This window comes from Falco peregrinus, chromosome 3, assembly GCF_023634155.1.
Source record: "Falco peregrinus isolate bFalPer1 chromosome 3, bFalPer1.pri, whole genome shotgun sequence".
Lineage (NCBI taxonomy): Eukaryota > Metazoa > Chordata > Aves > Falconiformes > Falconidae > Falco > Falco peregrinus.
Window position 1 is genome coordinate 46,860,339 of NC_073723.1, and position 22,985 is coordinate 46,883,323.

General features: G+C 38.7%; 1 protein-coding gene across 5 annotated transcripts in view; it reads left to right on the forward strand.

The window, feature by feature from the left end:
- Positions 1–22,985, forward strand: part of TOX (thymocyte selection associated high mobility group box) — a 224,686-nt gene that overhangs the window by 97,737 nt on the left and 103,964 nt on the right. For all 5 annotated transcript variants that reach the window (XM_005238222.4, XM_055799777.1, XM_027787921.2 and 2 more), the window contains exon 2: positions 17,431–17,496. In XM_005238222.4, coding sequence (XP_005238279.1) covers positions 17,431–17,496 — 66 coding nt within the window. The remainder of the gene's footprint in view (positions 1–17,430; positions 17,497–22,985) is intronic.

The following is a 22,985-nucleotide window of genomic DNA, read 5'->3' on the forward strand; positions in this document are numbered from 1 at the left end:
AGTATTTTCACACATACAGATATTAAAGCGATAGTTATACTTGGAGTTTTTTTATATTTTTGCCTCCACTGAGCATTTGTTTACTATAACCCCTTGAAGGTTAATTTTCACTTATGTTTTATGGGGGCATATTGACAAGCTTTGAAACACATCTTGTATTATGCCAACTGTATTAATTAAAGCAGTACTCTGGCTGGGGTGAATTCTCAGTGTAGAAAAGAAAGATCCAAGTTTAGAATTAGAAAGCGCTTCCCACAGTTACTCGAGGCTTCTCATAGCAAGGGCTCTAAGGAAAATTGTTTACAATTTAGGGAGTTTTGAAACTGGTTTTGTTCACTTTTAATCTGTGTTTTCTGATTAGGTAGTTGGACTTGTGTGTTTTAACGTTATTTTGAGATTTTTTTTCTCCCTGAACAATGGGACTCCCTTTCTGCTTGAGGAAATATGTGATTTACTCTGTTTTTGAGCTTCAGGGCCAGTGCCTAATTTTCTTTTTATTGCATTCTTAGTTCCTTAGTAAGCAATTTCCTTTGGATTCACTGAACAGAAATTCTTTGGATATCATAATTATAAACTATACATTATGACTTCCTACAGTTAATTTTAAAGAGAGAGATTATAGCATGTAGTTTTTGACTGCTTTTATTTTATTGTCTGTGAGTCTATTAATGCTTGTATATGTAGAGACTTCAGCTGGTAGACTATCAACTAAAAAAGAGCCAGACATTATATTTACTGGAATTCAAAAGCACAACATCAAGTTGCCAAAATAAAATTGCTAGCACACCTTAATCACATTTTTATCACCTCATTCTTCACTCTAAGAAACATATTTCCAACCAAGTTTTATATTAAAGAGATCAAGGCATCTCATGGCTCTGCAAAACCTCATAAATTGGGTGCAAAGTATCCTATAGCAATTCAGAAGTCTATTTTGCTTCTTAAACATTGTGCTAAGTTGTTTCTTCTTTCACTAACAGTCTGCAGTAATAAATAATAGGTTGGATTTGTGGGCAGGGATGCAATAATTTCATGTTGCAGTGCCATCAGCCTGTCCATTCATTGACTGCAACTTGGAAATTCTTCCCTGGGAAGACCCTTCATGACTGCTTTTGCCAGTTTGATTCTGCAGGTAGTGCTGTATAAAATGGCTGCATCCATACCCTGCAATCTAACATGCTCTTTATTATTTCCTACTATTGGGAAAAACGTCACATGCACAAAGCTGTTTCCCTCAGCCAAGGGAATCCTTCAATACAGCAGGCAAAACCATCCCTGGTCTTCTTCATAATCCTTACAATTGATCTTCAGGAGAAGGAGAGAATAAGGATTCTGCTGCAGCTTCACGATGTTTCAGTGGTGCTATTTCAGCTCCTCAGGGATGGAGAGCAGTGAGGACATTGGTCCTGAAGAAAGGTAGTGGACACTTTACACTGTCCCATTCACTTCACAGTGTGCAATAGTTAGGATTCATCTCACATCTTTTACAGATCTTAAGTTTGATACATTTGTCCTAGAGTCCCTTTATAGACAGCAGGAAAAAGTATGCACATTGTATAGACAGTTCAGCCGGTCTGACATGGAAACCTGCTTCCATAGTTGGAAGTTGGGCTTTGATACCGGTCTTTCCTCTGCTTCAATTTTTTGTTTCACTCCCCAGGCAAGATGCAGTCTTTCCCATCCAGGTCTGCTTCATCCTTTTATCCAGATTGCATCCAAGTCTTTCTACAGGTGCTGTGTTTGCGTTAGCTGTCATCTGTCTACTTTGGGGAGGCCTGGTATGAACACAGCAGGGGGTTTAGGAAGCCGTGAGGGTGACTTTCTGGGTCTGAGAAGTAGTTTCCACTGTAAAAGACAGGGGAACCTTATTCTTCAGGCTCTGCCTGTCTTTGGACAAAATATAAAAGTGCATTTTCAAAGGTTCCCAGATGCAAAGTAGGACGACTGTTCACTAAAATGAGACTAGAGTAAAATGACAGTGAATAGTTTTAAAATTGCCCACCTTGTTTAACTGAGCTACAATGACCATGCAGTGAAGTCATGGCAGACATCTTCAGTTCATCCACATTACTTGTCCATCTGGCAAGGATATTTATAAATTCCTGAATTTTATGCTGCACTGTAAGGTGTTTCTGAGCAATGTCCCTTTTCACTACAGAAGTGGCTCTGTTTCACTGGTAATTTACATTTCCATTAGCAAAACACGTAAGGCCTGAAGTCTTCTTTTGCATATACCCCTCAAAATGACTACTGGAGTCAAGGGGTGCTGAACACAATTTAAGGACAGAATTTAATCAATATTTACAAAGCACTTTGGAGTACTTGGGCATGAAAGGTATCACATTAAATAAATATTATTTTCATTCTGAGTTAAATCCTGAAATCTGTACTTCAAATATTCATGATTTCTGAACTGAGGTAGATATGTGTATATGAAAAGATTTTATTTGGACTAAGTTTGCTTGCTTACTTGTTGATCCTGAATGAAATCAAGATGTTTCTTATTTTGCTTGACTGAAGGAAAAACAGCAACATTCCTTTCTGTAGAGGAATGAAGTTGGGTTAATTAGCATTGATATTATACAACTGTGGGTTGGCTTCAGGGGTGGTGGGCTGGCTGATATAAGTAAGGTGCAGCTGTGGCTGGTTCTGTTAAGAGGTTGGGCAGCCAAGGAAGAGAGAGCAGCCGAGAAAGAGAGAGAGGAAGAAGCAGAGAGAAGAAAGAGAATGTGTGCCCTGGATGAGGAGAGACCAGGAGAAGGCAGTAGAGGGACTGGTGTGAAGAGTGTGTTGGTATGAGATGGTGAAAGACCTTGTTGCAGCTTGATAGTTTGAAGAGTGCTGTGACACCTTTCTACCTCTGATCTTGTTTTCTGTCTGAAAAGTGCAGGCCAGCACAGAAAAGAAAATCAAATTGTTTGTTGATAGTAAAGAAGGACCAAGCCTCTCGTATTTTGACATTTACTAACATTAGATTTGCTTTTTAAGACATGTTGGGGTGTAAGCCAAATGTAAGCCTGACTGCTTTCATCTATGCTTTCCTAGAAACTGGTGCATCTCAGTAGTCAGACTGTATTATAGTAATGCCCAGTGGTGACACTACACCCTGGGGATGAGTGTTTATTCATGTAAAGCTTGCATATTAAGTAGTGGAAACTGATACTGTAGTAGCTGTCTACTGGAAAAGTGGGATATGTTCTTCCTCAGACCACTGATTAAAGAGCAAAGGCATAAATTTGTGTTCAGCTATCAGGAGAAAAAAAGCCAAGTGATTCCTAGTAGTGAAGTGTTGTTGAACCACCTCTGCCTAGACATCATAGCTTTCAGCTCAGGCTGGAGAGTTAGGGAGAATTACCAAGTTCACAAACACACTAAAGAGCACAGAACCTTCCTCTCTCTTTTTCAGGTCTTTTCCTATCTTTACATATCTCTTCTTTTTACACTGTCTGCTATAAGTATCCTGTTTATCGGTTAATAAGTTGTCTGACAAGATAACCACTTTGTACCTAATTGTTCAGTTTATTTATGTATTATTGATGAGCCTAGACTTGAACTCTGCTTTCCTTAGAGGCTGCTTGATAAATCTGTTGGCTGACCCTATCTAAGACACTGAATTACCTGCTGTGGCATAATACATGATATTGCTTTTGCTTTATATTCTTAAAAGGAGCTGGTTATACATTTCCAATGAGCTGTGTTTAACAGTCAGAAATAATATCAGATATGTAATTCACATTGCTCTCTGTGGTAACGTAAGACCTTCAGTGATGTACTGTAATGCATAAAATATTTCCACAGCTTTTAAGTCAATGTTCTGACTATTTTAGCTTGTAAGGGCTCACGTAGCTAAAAGAACCTCTGAACTGCAAAATCTTGATTATGAGTAAAACTTAGACATGTCAAAACTCTTATGTTGTGTATTAATTATATGATCTGAAAATATTGGAAAATTAATCACCTTATATTTTCCAAGGTAGTAGTTACTATTTCAAATAAGTGAATAAAACACCAATTTAATTTTCTATCAAAACATTAATCTAGTGATGACACATTTTTATGCTATGTTATTATTTCTGAACTTCTGTGACATGTAGGCACTGACATAAGGGAAAGTTGGGAGTATTACAGGAACTGTAGAGCGCAGGAAGAAGCAGCAATACTGTATGACTACTGTTTCTGAATTCAGCTATTAAGACCCTGGAGCCTCTGCAAAACCCTGGAGCCTCTTAATACTCTTCTTAGAAGAATATCACAGAACAGATTGTTGTGCATACTAGGAGAGACTAAGTGCTGAATGCAAGAATTCATTTAATGGTTTCCCTAAAAATGAGAAAATAAGCAAACTGCATCTCAAGTAAACCTTAATTTCCTGGGCCTGATCAATGGATGTTCTACTCAATTTTAGTCTTGAAATTATTTGAATTATACCAGCATAGACTCAGGCTAGTACCCTGGTACAGGCCCTGTCTGTGTAAAGGTGTTTGATTCTGAACTGCATTCAAATCAAAGGCATTGTACTCCATCGGTAGATATCCGGTTATTTCAATTGGTGCTTTGGAGTTTTTTTGGAAGGAAGGAGCCAAATATGGTTTTGGTAACTTTTATGCAGCTTTTGTGTATCTGCAAATCGCAGCATGATTTGGCCATTTGATTTTCTCTATTCCTTCTTTATTTATTTTTTTAATTAATAAACACAGAATTAAATTATTCTAGATTGGGAAAGTTTAGTTTAGAAGTGGGTTTGACCATGTGAGTAAAGTTTATTCTGCATATATGTAGCAGAGACATAATCTCAGGTATGACCATTGAAGCTGTACTTTTCAGTGTGTTGTTCCCTAACTTTAAAACTTTTAATATGCATTTCAGCCTTCCAAACACAAAGAACATCTTAAAACAAAAGTTATTCAAGCCATTTGTTTCAAGTTCAATGTGCGCTCATTTAATGGTCTTTAGGCATAGAAGATTACAATAATTTTCATCACATATTTTATCAAATCCAGAGGATGGTGTATTAATAATTCAGTAGCTTATACAGAGAGGTAAGAGAATATAATATCGGGCACTAAAATGATAAGGCATATTTTCCATGACATTACTGTTATGCTTTCATTGATTAATAAAATGGCTAAAGAGTCTGTCTAGGCTACGAGATTGCTTAAGTTAACACAACAGTTATTGTACAGTTGGGTAAAACAGAAGCAGATATTGTGATGCTGTGGGGAAAGTGAAACATCAGAAGTTAATATGAAGCCATTTTTCTAGTATAAAAGCATTAGAACAGCTCCATCAAGCTTTAATCACATATATTATACATTTATTTTAAAATTGTTAGCTCATTAGCATTGGTTTTAGCAAAGATTGTTGTAATTATAGTAAGATTAGCAAATACTAAATTTTGCTTCTATTTCAGTGCACTGAAGCACAGGCTGCAATGTGTGAATTATAGGATTATTTGTTTAAAAAGCAGTACTTCTGTATTTCAAGGGGTTTCCTCTTAACAGTGGTGTCACTGTCCAGTTCAAAAATGCCGGCACCCAATTTGCAGGGACTAGTTGTTTAATGCTGGCTAAGGTGGAGGGGAGCCCATGGCCACCTTGCCCATAGATCCTCTCCTAGCCATGTGTTGAAGAGTACCTGCTTCCCTCTGGGTTGCTACATGTGGGGAATGATTGCCAGTGCATCGCAACCCTGCTGCAGCCTGGCTAGCCAGGAAGGAGCTGCACCAGAGCTCCTTTCGTGGTAAGTGGTGAAAATAAAGCACCGCCCTTGTGCCTGCATGGCTCTTTCCAGCATAACAGAGCTCTCAGCTTCTTTCAGTCCATTTGGGGGCTTCAGCAGTACATCAGGTTGGAAACTTTGAAGTGACATGGTCTTGTGAATATTCATTTGACAAAACTATGATTGCCAAGGGTTTGTTTTTCAGTTCTTCCTTAAGTATTTCTCAGGGTTGGGATGTGATTTCTGTTCAAAACTGGCAAGACCGATACCAGAAAATAATGTCCTGTGAGGCACAGAGCTCAGCTAGGTGTGAGAGAGATGAATTCAAGTCTACAGCATCATCATTTTTAGAAAGTTAACACGACAAGAAGTGATACGAAAGACTATCCCCCAGTCTGTGGTTATGGTGTACAATTGGTATATGAGGGAATGGCAGAGTAGGGCTGAACCAGGGTTTCCCGCAGTGCTGCTGCATGCTTGAACTGCCACATTCTTCTTGTTAAAGTGTCTTTTTAATTTTTTGTATAAAATGTTTAAAAGTCAATTTCATCATAAGATACATTTTGGAAATGCTTTATTTGAAAAAAACATACAGCTCTGACTTGGGCCAAAATCCATGGAACTTCATTTATCATAGATCATGATATCTACCTAATTATCTGTCAACTTTCCATGCTACTGTATAGGTCAGGAGAAGCTTCCAGAGGTTTCATTTATTAAGGGCTGGGAAAACCCAAAACTTCCATGTGCAGCAAGGAAGAAGCTGGTGCATACCCCAGTCTAGATGAACTCTGGGAACAGAGAACGTCTTCAGATCTGTTCCTGCATAGCTAGAGCACTACATTCATTTTTTACAGCACATGAGATGATGAAAAGAACATCAGTAACAGGAAGCACTCAAGTGGTTACAAATGAAGAAATGTTTGAAAAAAGTGTATTGTCAGAGAAGGTTAAAGAGATTTAAAACAAGCTTCCTGAAGAAGGGGACAGCGTATCTGTCTTTAAGTGTGCTCACAAGTGTTATTAAAAAGTAAGGGGTCATTAGTCTCAGCAGACTGGAAGGATGGAGAAAGATCTTAAGATAAAACAGTAAAATTGATGAAGAGTTTGAACTGAAAGGAGAAAATGCATGGAAACACCACTGCTGGAGTTGTATCCAAGGCAGAACTTGACAATAAGCTTTCACAGATGCTGTGTGAAACATATTCTGCTATTATTCAAGGGACGGATTTGCCTGCCCAGGGAACTTCCTCCCAGTGCTCATGTGACTGCCTCATGCTGATATGCATGGCCTCTTGGAAAGACAACAGTCATGGTGCTGATAATGCCAGGTTTGAGTAACTTTTGCTATCTGATTTGCTGTGAGGAATGTACAACAGTAATAGATTCAGTGTGTATTGATGGGAAAAGCAGCAGCCAGTGCCGAGGGTAGCACTCTTTCCTCAAGTGGGAGGGAGGAGGTAGAACACTTTTCATCTTCAAAGGGTTTTGGTAAGACAGTAGCAGGTACAACTGTAACTTTATATTTTAGGTCTTTACGTTCAAAACTAAAAAAGAAATGTATTTGTACAGACTTGCCTTTCTTTCTGTTTAAAGAAAATATATCAAATGTATAAAGGAAACACCGTTGCAGACTAACAAAAAAAACCTGTTGTAAGTGATACTTGACAAAAGAGAAACAAAAGATGAGAACAGTCATGGAATAATTTAGTCATAAAACGAACTGTAATCTTGAAGGTCAAATTTTATCTTAAAAGGTATAGAGAGAACACTTAGAATTTTTGAGAACTGATAAGTGATTTCATTACATCAAGGACACATCTTCACTGAAGTTGATAAGAAAAAAAAAAGTAAAACAACTTTTCCTCTTCTGCTTTTGAGTAATAGTTTGAACATTTCTGATGACATTTACTCTTGAGTGACCTATTCTGGGACAGAGTACTGCAAACTTTTCTACATTGCTCTATCAGTGTATCTCAGCTTGATCTGTAGACAATCTTAGCAAAGCAGTAAGTCAAACTACAAGCTATGTCAAGGTTTTGAATCTGTTCCAACTGGAAACACAAAAACTTTTGTTATGTTCAAAAGTGGAATTTGAAGTGTGTGGGGCTCCAGCTTCTTGTTTTTTGCAGGCAGGGAAATAAATGTGTTGCATTCTTCATGAAAATAATCCTGGTGAAATTAACGGACCTCTTCATATATCAGAGTAACGGTGGATGGAAGTGGGATTGTCCACGTGGCTGCCATGGTAGCTGTTTTGGTAAACTATGATTGTCTAGCAGCCCTACAACACCCTTGTCATTTAACAGATGTCTGTGTTTTGCCAAATCTTTGAGATCAGTCATTTTTGTTATCCCTCCTTCCAGGTCAGAATTAGTTGTATCTAATGAGATTCCATCAGACTGTGCTAAATAATTTGTTTACCAGAAATTTAAGCTGATTTGTCCTATCTGAGTTTGGCTCATACTTCAATATTTTATGCCTGTTCCTGTAAATTTCTGAGCTCTTCAGTCCTATCTCATCACATATTTGAATGGCTGCTTGATCTTAAATACTCTCACACTGTCATCCCCTTCAACGGGATAATTTTAATGCATGCTATATATGCACGTGTTCAAATGACCTGCTGCATTGATGTGGAGTGCTTAAGTTCTTAGATGATCAAGCCTTTCAATAACTTTTTAAAACTGGATTTCTAAATATGCCATGGCTTGGGGTTTTTTTTCCCTTACTCTTTTAAACATGAGGCATAGCAGTATTGAGGCAAGATTTTCTAGTTACCTGGCAATTGTTGTGTTTAGTTTAAGTCTCAGGACCCTCTGTCACAGGATTTTCAGAATAGCAGTAGAATTTTGCTTGCACTTTTCTTGTTAATGTTGTTCTGGCCCGTTTTATTTCTAAGATTCTGCTCTGTAGAAGCAGACATACTTTCCCACAGGAACTATATATGTATATATACCCCATTCACTCTATAAATAACATAGTGGATTAAATTTGGTCCATGGGTCCCTGCACACAGCTCCTGCTGTAGTCATGCAAAGGAACAGTTTTGTCCTAGTTGTGCAAAACTCATTCACTGAGGTCTGTGGAGCCTGTCTTCTGCCATACTGCGACACAGGGAGCTCCACACATGAATATAGAAAAAAAATCAGTCATCTGTCTGCTCTCTGTAGATCCTTTTTATTAAGCTTTCTTGTGTTTTATTACATAATCTACCATTTGAAATGATGAGGCAGATATGAATACTGACAAAAATTACTCTGAAACTCTAAGAAGGGCCCTATTACCTTTACCATTCTACCGGATCCAGTTCCTGTCCAAATGGCAATGGCAAGATTCACTTCACCTTCTGTGATGCAGGATCAGACCTTTGTCATGAAATTGGCCAAGTGCGTTTGGGTTGGAAAATATTGCAAACCTACCAGGTTAAACAAATTTCCTCAGCTATTGTGGGCAGAAAGAGAAAGGTCTAATCTTAGTTGTTCAAACCTTTCCACCTTATCACCCAATTTTCCCAGTGGGTTGCTACATCTATAATTTAGTGTGGATTGAGGAAAACAATAGCAAAATCATTTGCCACTTTGATCCCTGTATGTTTATTCAATGAGTGTTCAATATGCAAGAGATAGTTTAGCATAGGAATCCAGACCACATTGCGTTGATTTGTTGTTTTTTTTTTTTTAAATTTTATTTTATTTACACACCCAAGGTTAAAAGGAGCAGGAGCCCAGCTGAGAGAGTTCAGAGTTCATCTCTGCATGCTCACTGTCTTCCATTTAAATGTACACAAAGGACTAATACAGTACCCGCTCTCCCCTGGGCTGTCTTTGATACACTCTGCTGTGCCTGGACTCTGCCACTCCTCCTATCAGTCTGATCCTACTTCTATTAGCCCGCTGTGCTCAGCACTGTAACCTCATTCAGCTAGCGCACTGCGTGCAGGCTAACAACTTCAAGGCTCTGTCAGGCATTGACACATGCAGGCTCCAAGCGGGAAGCTAAACACTCCCCTTCACCTCCTCTCCAGTTCCACATTAACCTCTATTAAGCACAGGAAAAACACAAATGCTGTAGTGACATCGTTCAGGTTTTAACTACCAGTGTATATTTAGATATTCAGCCAGCTTGCCACCTTTGAGAATGTACTCGGCGAACCTCTGGTTCCTCCCCTTTCTCACAATGAGAGCAGTAAATAGTGAGTTAGCTTGGGGAACGCAACAGTAGAAGGTCTGTGTTGGGTATTTATGGCACAGGCATAAAAATCTGAGAGAAAACTTTGACAGTACTGCCTATACTTTCTGAGGCAATAGTATGTGTTATAAATGGAAAATGAGACAAAAATGGTCTCATTCTGGAAGAATCAAGCAGGGTATTTTCAAAACATGTCCTTTTTGAAAGCCATGCTGTAGAAAAGACACAGTGTGGTGCTAATCTGCATGCCCTGTTGTGGCTTTGATCCAGGCACTGAATGTATTGAAGTCAGTGGAGTGCTGTGAGCAGAAAGAGTTTCATCACTCTTTCTGGCTCTTTCCAAGGATGGGAAATGTCTGACAGTGTTCCCTTGTGAAGCAGCACCTTCGCTTCCTGCCCTGGGGATTGCTGCCAGTGCTCGCCCACCTTGTGGCTCACTCCCACTCTCCAGAGAGCCATCAAGACCGGGGCAGATTCTTTCCCAACTCCAATATGCCTAGCCCACACATCACTATACTTGGATTAATTAAACACATCATACCCCGTATTCCTGGTTTAGACTCTGGACAGCATGTAAGAAAATGAAAGCAGAGGAGACAAACAGAATTTTCCTAATACTTCTGAAAATGAGTTACAAAATCAAAATTTGTGACAATAATAAACTTGAGACATGCCATCTCCTGTCTAATGCTTGGTACAGCAAACTTTCTGTGACCTGGAGGACTCTTACTGCTCCAGGTGGGACAGGACATCTCCACGCCCTGCCAGACTGCAGTAGTCGCCTTCATTTGGCCATACAGAAACATCCAGCTCTGCAGAGACCTGTCTTCTTTTTGCCATGGTACTCCATTCAGGCATTTTCACCTCATCTCATAAGTCTTCCAGTACTCTTCTCTTTTGAAAAGCAATCCTGGAAGGAGGGAGGAAAGATGGCAGAAGAGGCAATCAAAGTCGTAAGTACTAGTGTGTTTTGACAATTTTCCTGTGATAGTCCTTCAGTGAGGTGTCGAGCCCCTTTCCTGAGAAGGACACCTGTCTAGAATACATTACTGTAACCTGTCTTGGGCAAATTTAAGCATGTGTTCAGTACAGCATACAAAACAGTTCAGGAGACAAAATGGAGTTTCAATTTAATGCAGACATACCGCTCTGAAAAACTGTCAAGAAAGGGATTTTCCATCGTGTAATGATGTTTACAGAGCATCTCTGTTTTTATCTTCAGTGGTTGCCGTAACAAGATCAACTGTTCTTTTAGCATAGCCATTTGATGATTTATGTTGTGTTCCATCATTATTTTAGTCTTATTTCAGCAGCTCTGAGTAAAATAATATATCACTTTGTTTGCCATCGAGCAACCTGAGACAATGTTCACTCTTCGCATTTGGTTTAAAATAAACAAAATTACCTAGTTTAAAAGCTTTTTCAGGATTAGTGGCTTTTAGATAATGTAAGTTACAAATGATGTCTGTAAGCTGTAAGCACTAAAATCACTAAATCACTAAAAATAAATGATCTTTTTACACAATGTTATTGCAACATTTTCTTAAAATGAAACAATGAATTGTGTTGGGGCACCGTCAGAGCAAGGTAAACTATGGTTAAAAGCTATAGCTAAAGTTTAAATTTAAATCTAGTTTCCAGTTCCAATCTAAGATGGGAGAAATTTGTATTTAGATTATGTGATTAATAACACAGGCTTTCAAGATCTTCAGCATCCTTTGAAGATACTGAGATGTCGAGTCCAAGTGGCTTTACCCAGAAGCTGAACTTCATAAACACAGCAACTTTCACCAGTTTGACCATCTCTTCCCTTGCTGCTTCTCCTTTAATCTCTACATTTCTGGATATTGCTGTTGAGGTACATTTGTGCACAAAACAGTGTCCACAGTTCCTCCTGCTCCACGCCCCAGCCCCAAGCTTGTTTTGGCATCAAAAGTCATATGGGATACTATTCATCATGCTTTCCTGCCTGGATGAAATGTAGTACCATCATACTGAGCTGTACTTCAGCATGAACTAGAAGAAGCTCAAAGTTCCATGTGCTTGATTTTCTTTCTTCTAGCTGATATAACTATGCCTGCAGAACTTAGGGCATGTATATATGCATGCAAAGAGAAAGAAAATAGGCAGTTCCCTCAGACATTCAAAACTGTGGATGAAAAGGAGGAAAATAAATCCTCACTTCTCTCAACAACAGCAAAGAAGTGAGAGGTAGCAAGGAGAAAGAGAAGGGTGAAAATTCATTCTCCCTGTAATCCAGATAGCACAGGTGACCCTGGCAATGAAGACTGAGTGACCTGGCATAGAAATTGTAGTCTGTGGGGAGGGGCGGACACGTAGGCTGGAAGCTTCTGTTGAACCTGTGCATCCCTGTGGCAGTTGTCATCTGAACTAGCTACACGAGGCTAATGCAGGTATGTCTCTGCATTTATAATCACTGTATACTCACATACAGTTAGCAATATAAAAATAATTTTTCTTTGCAGTTATCCTCTTCGGCTTTCAGCCCCTTCTAGTTTTTTCTGCACTCTGGTACCTTTCTTTTTGTCTTCCAAATTTTGTATATGTAGGCTGTAATGAAGAATCTTTTAAGTTGGTGTCACCAAATTTTTATGCAATCTGATTATAATGTCTTTGTGACATAGTCCGCATATGATGTTTTTCATTTGAAGAAGCACATAAAGAATGAATGAAAAAGTACCATTCTTGCAAGCTTTGCTACTTCACAATCATTATTATAAATGCTGGGAGAGTTGGCTGCAACCTAAGTGGGAAGATGAAAACAGGCTTCCGGGCCATGACTACATTATATGACTCTGATGTGATGCCATGCTAATGGGAGACAAAAGCCAGCTTTGGACCCCTTGGTAAATCCATCCATGATAAAACAACCTCACCACCCTCTGAACATTCGCTGAACTCTGTCATAGCTCTTGCATCAGTTACAGTAAGCCAGTGTTTATGTAGTTATTTTCCTAACTTAAATGAGTAAATTGCATTTAATAACAGCACTTGGGTATTTTGTGCATGTTGGTTGTTGAACACTGTAACTTGTCTTACAAAGGGTGATTCTAAGGGAGATCTAACTGGCCGAGCCATAGTGTTGACCTGTACGTTTTATTTATAATAATCATTTAAATAAAGAGTATGATGTAATTCTGAATATATATTCCAAACAGCTCCAACTTACATATCTTTTTATATTACTATGTGGTCATATTCATAGTTTGCTCTCACCCAAAATTCTCATGCAGTTACACTTTAATATGAAAAGAAATGTTGTCATGAGTAGTTATTATCACACATCAGAATATTGTATTAGCATTCACTTTTAATAGATTAAAATGAAAGATTTTGAAATCTGCCCTTAATGATACTGAAGGATCTTGGAGACACATTAGGAAAGCTTTAGATGAAATGTCATATGATATATATACATCATACATAGGTTCATAAAAGACAGTTCATTTAACTGCCTGCCTTGTGTTTTGTCTGTTATGTTTGGATGAATCATCCACAGGTTAAGTGATGCTTGTGCAGTTTCCTTGCTTAAAATCAAGCACAGTGAGTGGCAGAGAATACAAGGTTCTTGTAGGTCTGGGGAATGATGAGTAAAATAAGATCATTTTGGAGGCATGGAGTATAACCTGGAAGAAAAATCTGGTGGTTGGAGGCATCTTTGTGTTGTATTTGCTGACCTTTTGACTCACTGTCGGATCTGGATGGGTTGCTTGAACTGCTCTTGCATAAATCACCTTACTTTTAAAGCTGAATTCAAGGTAGATGTAGTATGAGTTAGCCTGTTCTGGATGAGAGTTGAGAGGTGCCATGCTGCAGACCCTGTGTGTTACAAAGCAGTGTATTAAAGGTGAAATGACTCAATATTAATTTCTGGGGTTTATGGGCTTGTTTTGGAAGCTTCTGAAACAAATGGGAAAAAAAAAAAAAAGAGTAGAACCTTCCATTTGATCAATTAGTTGGCATTTTTTTCTCAGTTTATTGTTTCAATGTGGAATAATCATATTTGGGCAAGGTGGGCACAGACACAATATGCTGGTTGCATCAGTGTCTCTGAACTTCTTGTTATTGAAGGCTTTGTATACCCTGGGTTTTTAGCTGGCATGGGCTATATAGGTCATCTGTATTCCACAGGTTGGTAGTTGGGAAAGGGGATGATGAATAACCAATTCAGCATTGAATTAAATATTTTGTTTTATTTTAGTATACAAAAATCATAATTTCACTCTTTTATAAACATTTTAATAAATACTGAAAACTTGAAGGAGACATCTCCTGACAGTACCTGCTGTAAGAAGCACCAAGAAGCCATGCACCATGCTGCACTAGACTGAGGGCAGATAATAGTTTAATAGCTCTAAATGTAGTATGAATACTAACATGCCAGCAGTGTTAGTGTCAACAAATACAGTCTGCATCCTGCAAATATAAACACTACAAAAAATACACATTGCATCAAATCTTATTGAACTATGCAACCAGTTACACAACATCTTACACATACTTCTTCTAACAAGCAGATACTAAATATGGCAGTGACTAAACTCCATGTTTTAACATTGAAGAAATTAAATAATAAATCAAACAGCTGCTGGGTATATTTAGATGTTAATAGGTCAATCAGATTTTACAGATATTATGCATCGATATATTTTTCTGAGAATTTACCGTACCAAAGTAATCCAAAACATTGCAGAAGGTCATTTCTCATTTCAGGCCAAGCCAAAAGTCCAGGAAGTTTAACTTTAGGTATGCTTTTGGTTTTGGCTTTCATTGATACATGCTCACATTAAGCCCACAGATGGTGTTAGAACAAAAGCATTTCAGAGCTAAACGGAGAGCCACAAGCAACGAATAGAAAAGGCTTAGATCCAAGATCCTGTCAATGCCAGAGGCACCACTAGTAACAAGCACTGATCAGGTAGGCAGATGATTCAAGAACAATGCACAGAATGATGAAAATTTCCAGGATTCATGGAAAAATACCTTAGGGAAATTTTTCTGTAAATGCAAATTTGGTGATTGTAAGCTTGGGAGCACGGACAAATAGATGACCAAACCATCCAAAAGAAGGAATTATTTGAAAGACTAGTACACTTCATAAAGATTTTTAAATTGCAAGCTCAGGCATTATGGAAAACAAAATAAATTGTAATAAATCTTGACTTATCTAGCCAGTATGCAGAAAAGGAAAGAAATTTCTTCATGTTCACTGCAATTGAACACATACAACATAAGATTTAAATTATAGCAATGTCTGCAATATAGAGCAGGAAATATATGAAGATAATGAGGAAAATTCAAAATAGGAGACTTAAAGAATCATGGTTTTCAGGGCAGGTAGGACTACCATAGCCAGCCAGTATAACTATCCTGTCCGTAGGATTTCTTATGAATATGATATGGAATGCTTCTTTTCTGAAAAAGATATCTAACTTCATTTTGAAATGTTCAAGAAATGGTGAGTTTGCTGTTGACATAATGCTTAATTACCTTCTAAAGTAGGATCTTGTATCTTATTTCAGGACTGAATTTCTCTAACTCCCATTTCTCAACACTAGATCTCATTATACCACTGTCAGGAAGGCTGACATCTTGCACTCAGACATCTTTCCAGGGTGTAAGTACCAATCACAGTGATCAAGGCACCTTTCAGCCTTTAGTCTGACAAGCTGAATAAGTTGAGCTCCAGTAGGCCTCACACTGGAGCGCTTGGTTTCCAACCGCAGGCTGTGAAATCTCTCTTCAGCATTTCACCTGTCCATCTGAGTAGAAGAAACAATGCATTTTTTCCAGGGTGCAAGCAATCTAGATGCTAAAAAATTTTCTCCAAAACTCTACTTTGAATGCTAGTAAATAAGGGTATTCTTTTCAATGAGAAATCTGAGAGAATGGCAAGTGTAAGCAAGAGATAATGAAGGAACATCCATCAATACCTATTTTTATGCTCTAATCTAGCTATCTGTAGTCCATCACACTTCAGAAATACTCTATTCCCTACGGCAGATCTGTGCCCGTGGTGTAATCCTTTCCCTCCTGTGGAACTAGGACTCCTGACAGATAGGCTGTGACTATCTATTAAACAGCTCTGGCCACAAATGGCAGACAACTGCTGCAGCAGGAGCTGGCACTTGCTCATTTCTGCTGCTGCTGTTACAAGCCTTGTAGCCTCTGGCAGAGAAATAGGATGAACAGCTGGAAGCTGAAACCTTTTCAGCCACCTCAGCAAAAATTGGTAGAGCTATCTGCCAAAGCCACAGTTTGACTTAGCTATCTTGGTCTAGTTGAATATACTGCACCTTGCAGGTAGAATATCCCGAGAAGCTCAGCGTGGCTCAAGAAATGTCCGTGGGATATTTCACTGCCACCTTCTGTAGGAGCAGGGTAGGCTCAGTAGTGCGGACTTTTTAAAAAAGCCGCTGCATCATCAAAAATAATGGCTCGTGTCCAAAATATGTCACCCTAAGCACTCACAGAATGGGTCAGGTGAAAGTTATTTCAAACACATGTCATAACAGCTGGAAATTTGTGGTTGATAACTGGGGATGGGGATTTCTGCTGTTGTTCATTTCTGCTTCAAAGGTTGAAAAGATTTTCCCTACCTCCTGAATGAACACTGGGATTATAGTTGTCCTGTTGGCACTGCCACTTGAAGGGGCGTGACAAGAGTTCTGTGGTGACATTTTCCAGATTATGTAACAAATGAGCAGTTTTATACTTTTTTGTGTTGGTACAGGATGAGGCTTCAGTTCTGACAGTTTTTCTCCATCTAGACCTTCAGATTTTAATGAACTCCTTTCTATCGCATTTCTGTTACTTCTTAACTGCAGCTGACTGGAGGAAAAGAACAACAACAAAAGCTTTGTATATATTTCCAGGAATGGCATTTATCATTTATGGAAGAGTATTTTTGCAGTTCTGGTTATGAATGTTTATTTTATTCACACACAGAGCAAACTATCCTCTTATACCATACGGTCAGGAGGTATGCTGTTTCAGATGTCTGAAAGCTGTCTGGAAATGTATTTCCTACTTTCTGATATGGGAACATTTTGATGGGGGTTTTAATTTGTTTTGAAATTTCAACTCTTGTTCTGCTCAGAAGCTAAACTTGGAATCCATTAAGATGCATTTTAGTGCAGTATCTATTCTCATCTTCCTTTTCTCAGTAACTGCAATTCACTTAGTACTTCATTACAACCAACAGCAATATGTATACATGGTGCACAAAATGAGCCATTTTGTTTTAAAACAGATTGCAGATGAAAGGAAACTATTCATTTCTTGCTTGCTAGCTGTAATTACTAGAGCGCTAATTACTCCAAATCACTGACATCCAGGGTCAATAAGGATGACAACAGGAACATCAAAGACAAGATGCACACATGCAATTACAAGTCTCTAAAACCAGGCTGTAATATTATTTTATGGCTACTGTTTTTTTTCAGTCAATGTTGAAAAATATTCAAGTTTGCTGAATGTTTACTATTATTTCCTTTGCAGTTTGACGGTGAGAACATGTATATGAGTATGACAGAGCCGAGCCAGGACTATGTGCCAGCCAACCAGGTGGGTTAATTAATCTTCTCTGCCTTGTTTCAAATTGTAATTAAACAAATTCAAAGAGTTGCATTGCAAATGAGTGGCACTATCAGTAACTGCTGCAATCAGGAATAATCATAATTTATAAACAAAGCATTTAAGCCTTGTTTCCAGTTAATGAGATAGAGCTGATAAAACACCAGAGTTGGCGTTTGTTGAAAGATACTACCTTGTTTCCTCTCCAGAATGCAAGCAGCTGTTTTGCCAGCATGATCTTTCCTAAACAGTTGTTTTACCTTCAGGAAATAAAGTCTTTACAGGTGCAAGTTATTTGTTTATCTGACTGCAGACAAGTTAATCATTATAAGCTACACATGTCACAAATAGCTTTAATTATCATTCTTAGGCCAGTCGTAGTTGAAGAATTGTATTTTTAACACTAATTATATGGCTGAGGACTGTTGCCAATGTTATACAATTAGCAGTGGGGTTAAGGCAATGACTTGGTCTTCTGTAGCTTGCAGACTAGATGGCTTAGTGTGATGTAGATACTTTACAGGTATCTTTGAGTCCTTTCAATTTGGGGAACCCTACACACTGAATTCTGATACTAGGTGTATATTTAAAAACCTGCCACCTTTCCACTCAAACCCTAAGATACTTCAGATTTCTAAAAAGTAAATACTGTAATTACTTCTTAAAAAGGAAATGTAGTTTTTTGGTTTGCCTACCTGTAGCTAAATCTGTATGTAGGGGAGAATTTTTCATACTCTTAGCATGTTTCAGCCAGTTTAATTCCACGTTAGTAAGTGATGGTGATAGTGGTGCAGGTCAGTTGGATTGTGTCAGAAATGTCCCTGAATAAGCAGGTTTGTGGTCTAGATTATGCAGTAGCTCAGGGCCAGCAGTGGCTACTCTGGTCTACCTCTTTCTTGCAGGACCAGTAGGAGTACGTGAAGAGCTCTCATTGGGTGGAAAATAAGTTTGCATGCATAGTAAATGTGTATAGATGGCCAGGATGTAATTTAGAAATCAACGGTTTTGGAAAGTGACAGTACAGTCAGTGCTTAATGTCTTCGTGAAGCAGAGTTCTTCAGATATAGAGGTTCATTTGGGGGCAGGGAAGCAGGAGGCTGAGTGAGATGAGCTACACTGTTCAATCAAAAAGACTGTCTTTAAAATATTCTACCATGTTGCTTCCCAGCCTTCTGTTGAAGTTATTCTGAAGTACCTTTAGAGACCAACTGTACTTTGCATTTAGCATTTGTGCGTGATTGAACTTATTCAACTAAGAACCCTCCAAGATCCAGAGGTAGTTTAGAATAGAACTGTTTGATTAAAAAATGAAAAATTATATTATTAATTTTTCTCTAACCATTAATCCAAAAACTGTACTGACAAGTTTTAGTATTACTATTAGATTAAAGCAGCCTAGTATCATCTCATTTATGCCTTAAGGGTTTTGAAGTGCAAAGGCTAATTGAATTTGTTTGAAAGAGTAGAAATACAAACTCTGTGAATGATTGCTGTTATAAGGCAGCTGCTACCTTTCAGAGAATCATTATGTCTGTCTTAAATAGTTTTGAATAAAAAATTGCAAATCCACATTATACATCAGAATTATTTTTCTTCTGTTGATATTTTTGTACTGTGTGTGCATGTAGTTTAAATAATTTAAATGGCATATTGAAAAATTAAGAGTATAAGTTTTAATCTTTTATGCAGTTTCTACATGTGCTAACAAGGCCCAGATACTCAGAGATATTTATGCATGTAACACTGGTTTTAGTGGAAGTAAGGTGCTTAAAGTTCCTTTAAAGATCCAGGCCTAGATATTTTCAGTGCAAATGTTTTTGTCTTCAAAGAGAAAATCTATCAAATATGACATTTCCAAATTCAATGACAACAGAAAACCCTGAATGCCTACTAAGGGCTGGAGCCAAGAAAGGACTTACAGACTTAAAACCTTGCCATTGCAAAGCTGAGCTCTTGGGTGTCTGGCTCCCAGGTGGAGTTCCAAACTCAGAGGCTGGTGTCAAAACTCTTTGTCCTTTGCTGGGGGATCCATGTGGCAAGAGATAGCTCAACTGCCAGGCGTGGTAATTTAAGTTATCACCAAATGCACACCAATAACTGCCTCCTTTGCCTGTTTGAGAGCAGCTGTCAGCTTTGAGCTGTCACACCATCCTTTCCCTTACTGTGATTCTCTCCTGGCGTTTACAACATTGCAGTGGTTTTTAAAGTGAATATATGTGAAAAAGCCTGTAATAATGATTTTTTTTTAAAAAAAAAGGAGACAAAACAACACACTAGGAGCAGGCAGCTGGGGTGTGTTGGAAACCTGCCTCTTGTTTTGGCAAGAACCTGGGACTGTGAGAGAAGCCTTCTCAAACCCGTTCCTGATGTAGACAGCTACTAGTCATTTCTCAAAGGAACTAAGCTCTTCACTGACAGTATTGGTGAGGTCTTCACTGACTGTAATGCGGTGTCATTCCTATCTCAGGCAACATTTGATGAACACCCAAAAATTGGTGAACTGATTACCATTTCAACATCCAATCTGCTTGTTAAAACTGGAAAGAATATGATGTTCACTGCTCTGAAAACAAAGCATGCAAGATCGCGTAGCTTACTAGGGAAGGAAAGGAAGAAGAAAGGATGTGACCGTATTTTCTTGTCCCTCTTTTCAAGACCGACTGTTCATTTTCCTCTGAATGTTACTGGATGTAAAACAAATAATCCTATAAAAAGAGATGAGAAAATGTTCTCTCACAGGTGAAAGCCTAGTCACTTCATCCATAGAGTTTTGTTCTGTGTCAATTTTGCATCTGTTCTCATGAGCCTTGCAGTTGCATGACTTCAGTAAGAGGAGTGCAGGTTCCTTCCCACCCTCAGTAACTTGGCTGTTCCCTTTCAAGATCAGAAAAGAGGGTTTGAATCCTGTCAGAATGAGGAGTGAATTAATTTCTCCACTTTCCTTCATGGAGACACATCTGTTAACTAAGATATGAATCTCACATATTAAGAGATGCCTGGCCCTATCAGAAACTTTTATTCAAGCTCTGATCATGCTGACTGAGTCAGCTGTAAGCATCATTTTCTAATTTCAGAGTCTGACACAGTTTGTTTGGGAAGTAGGTTGGCAGACTGAATCATGGTATGCAACACCAAGGACCGAGAGGTTTCAACTAGGCTGTCTTCAGGATTCTGTGACTACAGAGGCAGAATTTGGGGGGGTCCTGATGCACACTGACATGTACTTCAGTTCTTTCTGTTTACTGCAAACTGTTCATATCCAGAAAGACATCACCTTGTATTATTTTAAGAGGTTTAATCAATTTGTCCCCTTTAGGCTAGCATAAATAAAAGCTCAGCTACTGGACAGGAAAAATATAGTTTTGTTCCTTTTGCTGTATAACATCAAACATCTGCATAGCTTGGTAATCCAAGACAAGTTGCCTCACAGCATCCCTCAACAATTATCATTTCTGTTCAATTTTCAAATCAGTACATGCTTTGGGACTTATAGACCAAGTTGCTAAGTAGCAACATATGGCTTACTACTGTTCCTGTGATGTTGCTGCAAGCAAATAGCATAATTCTATACTTGAAATGATTTTTACAGAAAGCCAGTGCTGGAACTGAGCCAGAAGTGTAAGTGTACAGTAAAAATTAATGATATTCTTTTAAACTGTCCCAAAAGGCTGTTTGGCAATGTTGTCTCTGTATACATTTTATATATACATGTAAGTACTGTATTTTTGGTTATGATCTATGTAGTACAGGACTCTGCACTGCAAGCATCTCCAAAATGAGTTATGCCAGCCATATTAACAAACATACATAGTAAAACTACATGACATTTTCACTACTAATTGCACTTCGATCTGAAAATATTTATCATTTTAAAATAAAACTATGCCAACTGCTCTGCATTTCAAATTCTCACAAATATATTGTTTTCTCCCCACACCTATAATTGGAATCTCAGAGATGAATTGTTCTTCATGTAATTCCTCCTCCTGTAATTTGTGGGCCATGCACAGCACAGTGTAAAATTATATTGTTTATTTTACATTTCTTCCTAGTCACAATACAGAATGTAATTCAGGACTCTGTTGCACAAAGCCTTGGCATTTTTTTAGCCCTCCTGAGGCCTGATAAGTGTTAAGGGTAATGAACTCAGCTGCCAAATCCCCTGCACAGTCCAAGGGAAGGAAGAAGAACTGGTCTGGAGCTGATGGTTTGGGGCAGTACCCCCATTGCCCCAGTGCAAAGAAAAGAGATGCCTGAGGCAGAGTATTTTGCATAGAGGTGGTATTTTCCTCCCTCCCAGAGCTATCCCAGGGAGATTATATAAGATATGTATGCATTCTCTTTGGTACAGTGGGTGCCATGGGTATCCAAACTGTTTTGTCCTGTACAGCTTCGCGGTAAAATCGGGTAGAATGACATCCAATAGAGAGATTTTTCATATTAATAGGAAACAAAATGGTTATCCTGCCTTTTGTTGCTGTATGCACGTGGTCCTATATATGCCCTTAACTTATTTTTACATGTTTATACCCTAATTTCTAAAAGTATTAATGGGATAGCTATTACTCATGTGAAGTAGGGATGGATGAATGCTACTTAATAGCTGCTCTCTCATGCTCTGTATTGGTCCTTCCCTGTACGTAGACTAGAATTTCAGGGTACTGTATCCCATTCCTGCCAGAAGATATGGCTCTTCTCTCTTAGCGCTCCTCCAGAGCCACGGTCAGCAGAGCAAGGCAGGAGATGGCTGCCCTGGAAAAGATTCAGGAAACGCAGCATTCTTACGTGGAGAGTCATTGAGTGGTCTGGTGTCATCCCATGGATACATACTACCCTGAAGTCCAGGGCAATTCTACCCAAAAGCTGGAAAGCTTTTATTCAGTAGTTGAGAGGCTGCTTCATAGTGAAAGGCCAATGCCACCGGGCCAGTCTGCTGGCTGGCTGCAATTCAGGGCTATTTTGGATCATATTCCACCTCCCTTTTCCTGTTCCACTATCTTTTAATTTCAAAAATAAGAATATCAACAGAAGGGAGCCCACTTCTTGCTCCTCCATTTCTCTGAAGTAGGCTACAGATGCCACTTTAAAAAAAAAAAAAAGGGTGTAGGTTTAAATGGCCTCAGGGATAGAAAACCACCAGGCAGGACTTTCAGATACTGAATGAGTGGTTAAAGGTAGAGGTAATTTTACCCTACCGTTCCCTCTTGTGTAGAACATAATCTTTTAATGTCAGCATCAGGCACAGAGTCTGGAAAAAAAGGAGGCCCTGATGAAAACACATCATCAGTTGCATTAACAAGGCTATGTATATGTTTATAGGTATATGTATATAGAATCACAGAATGGTTTAAGTTGGAAGGCATCTTTGAAGATCATCTAGTCCAATCCCCTGCCATGGGCAGGGACACCTTCCACTAGACCAGGTTGCTCAAAGCCCCATCCAGCCTGGCCTTGAACATTTCCAGGGATGGGGCATCTGC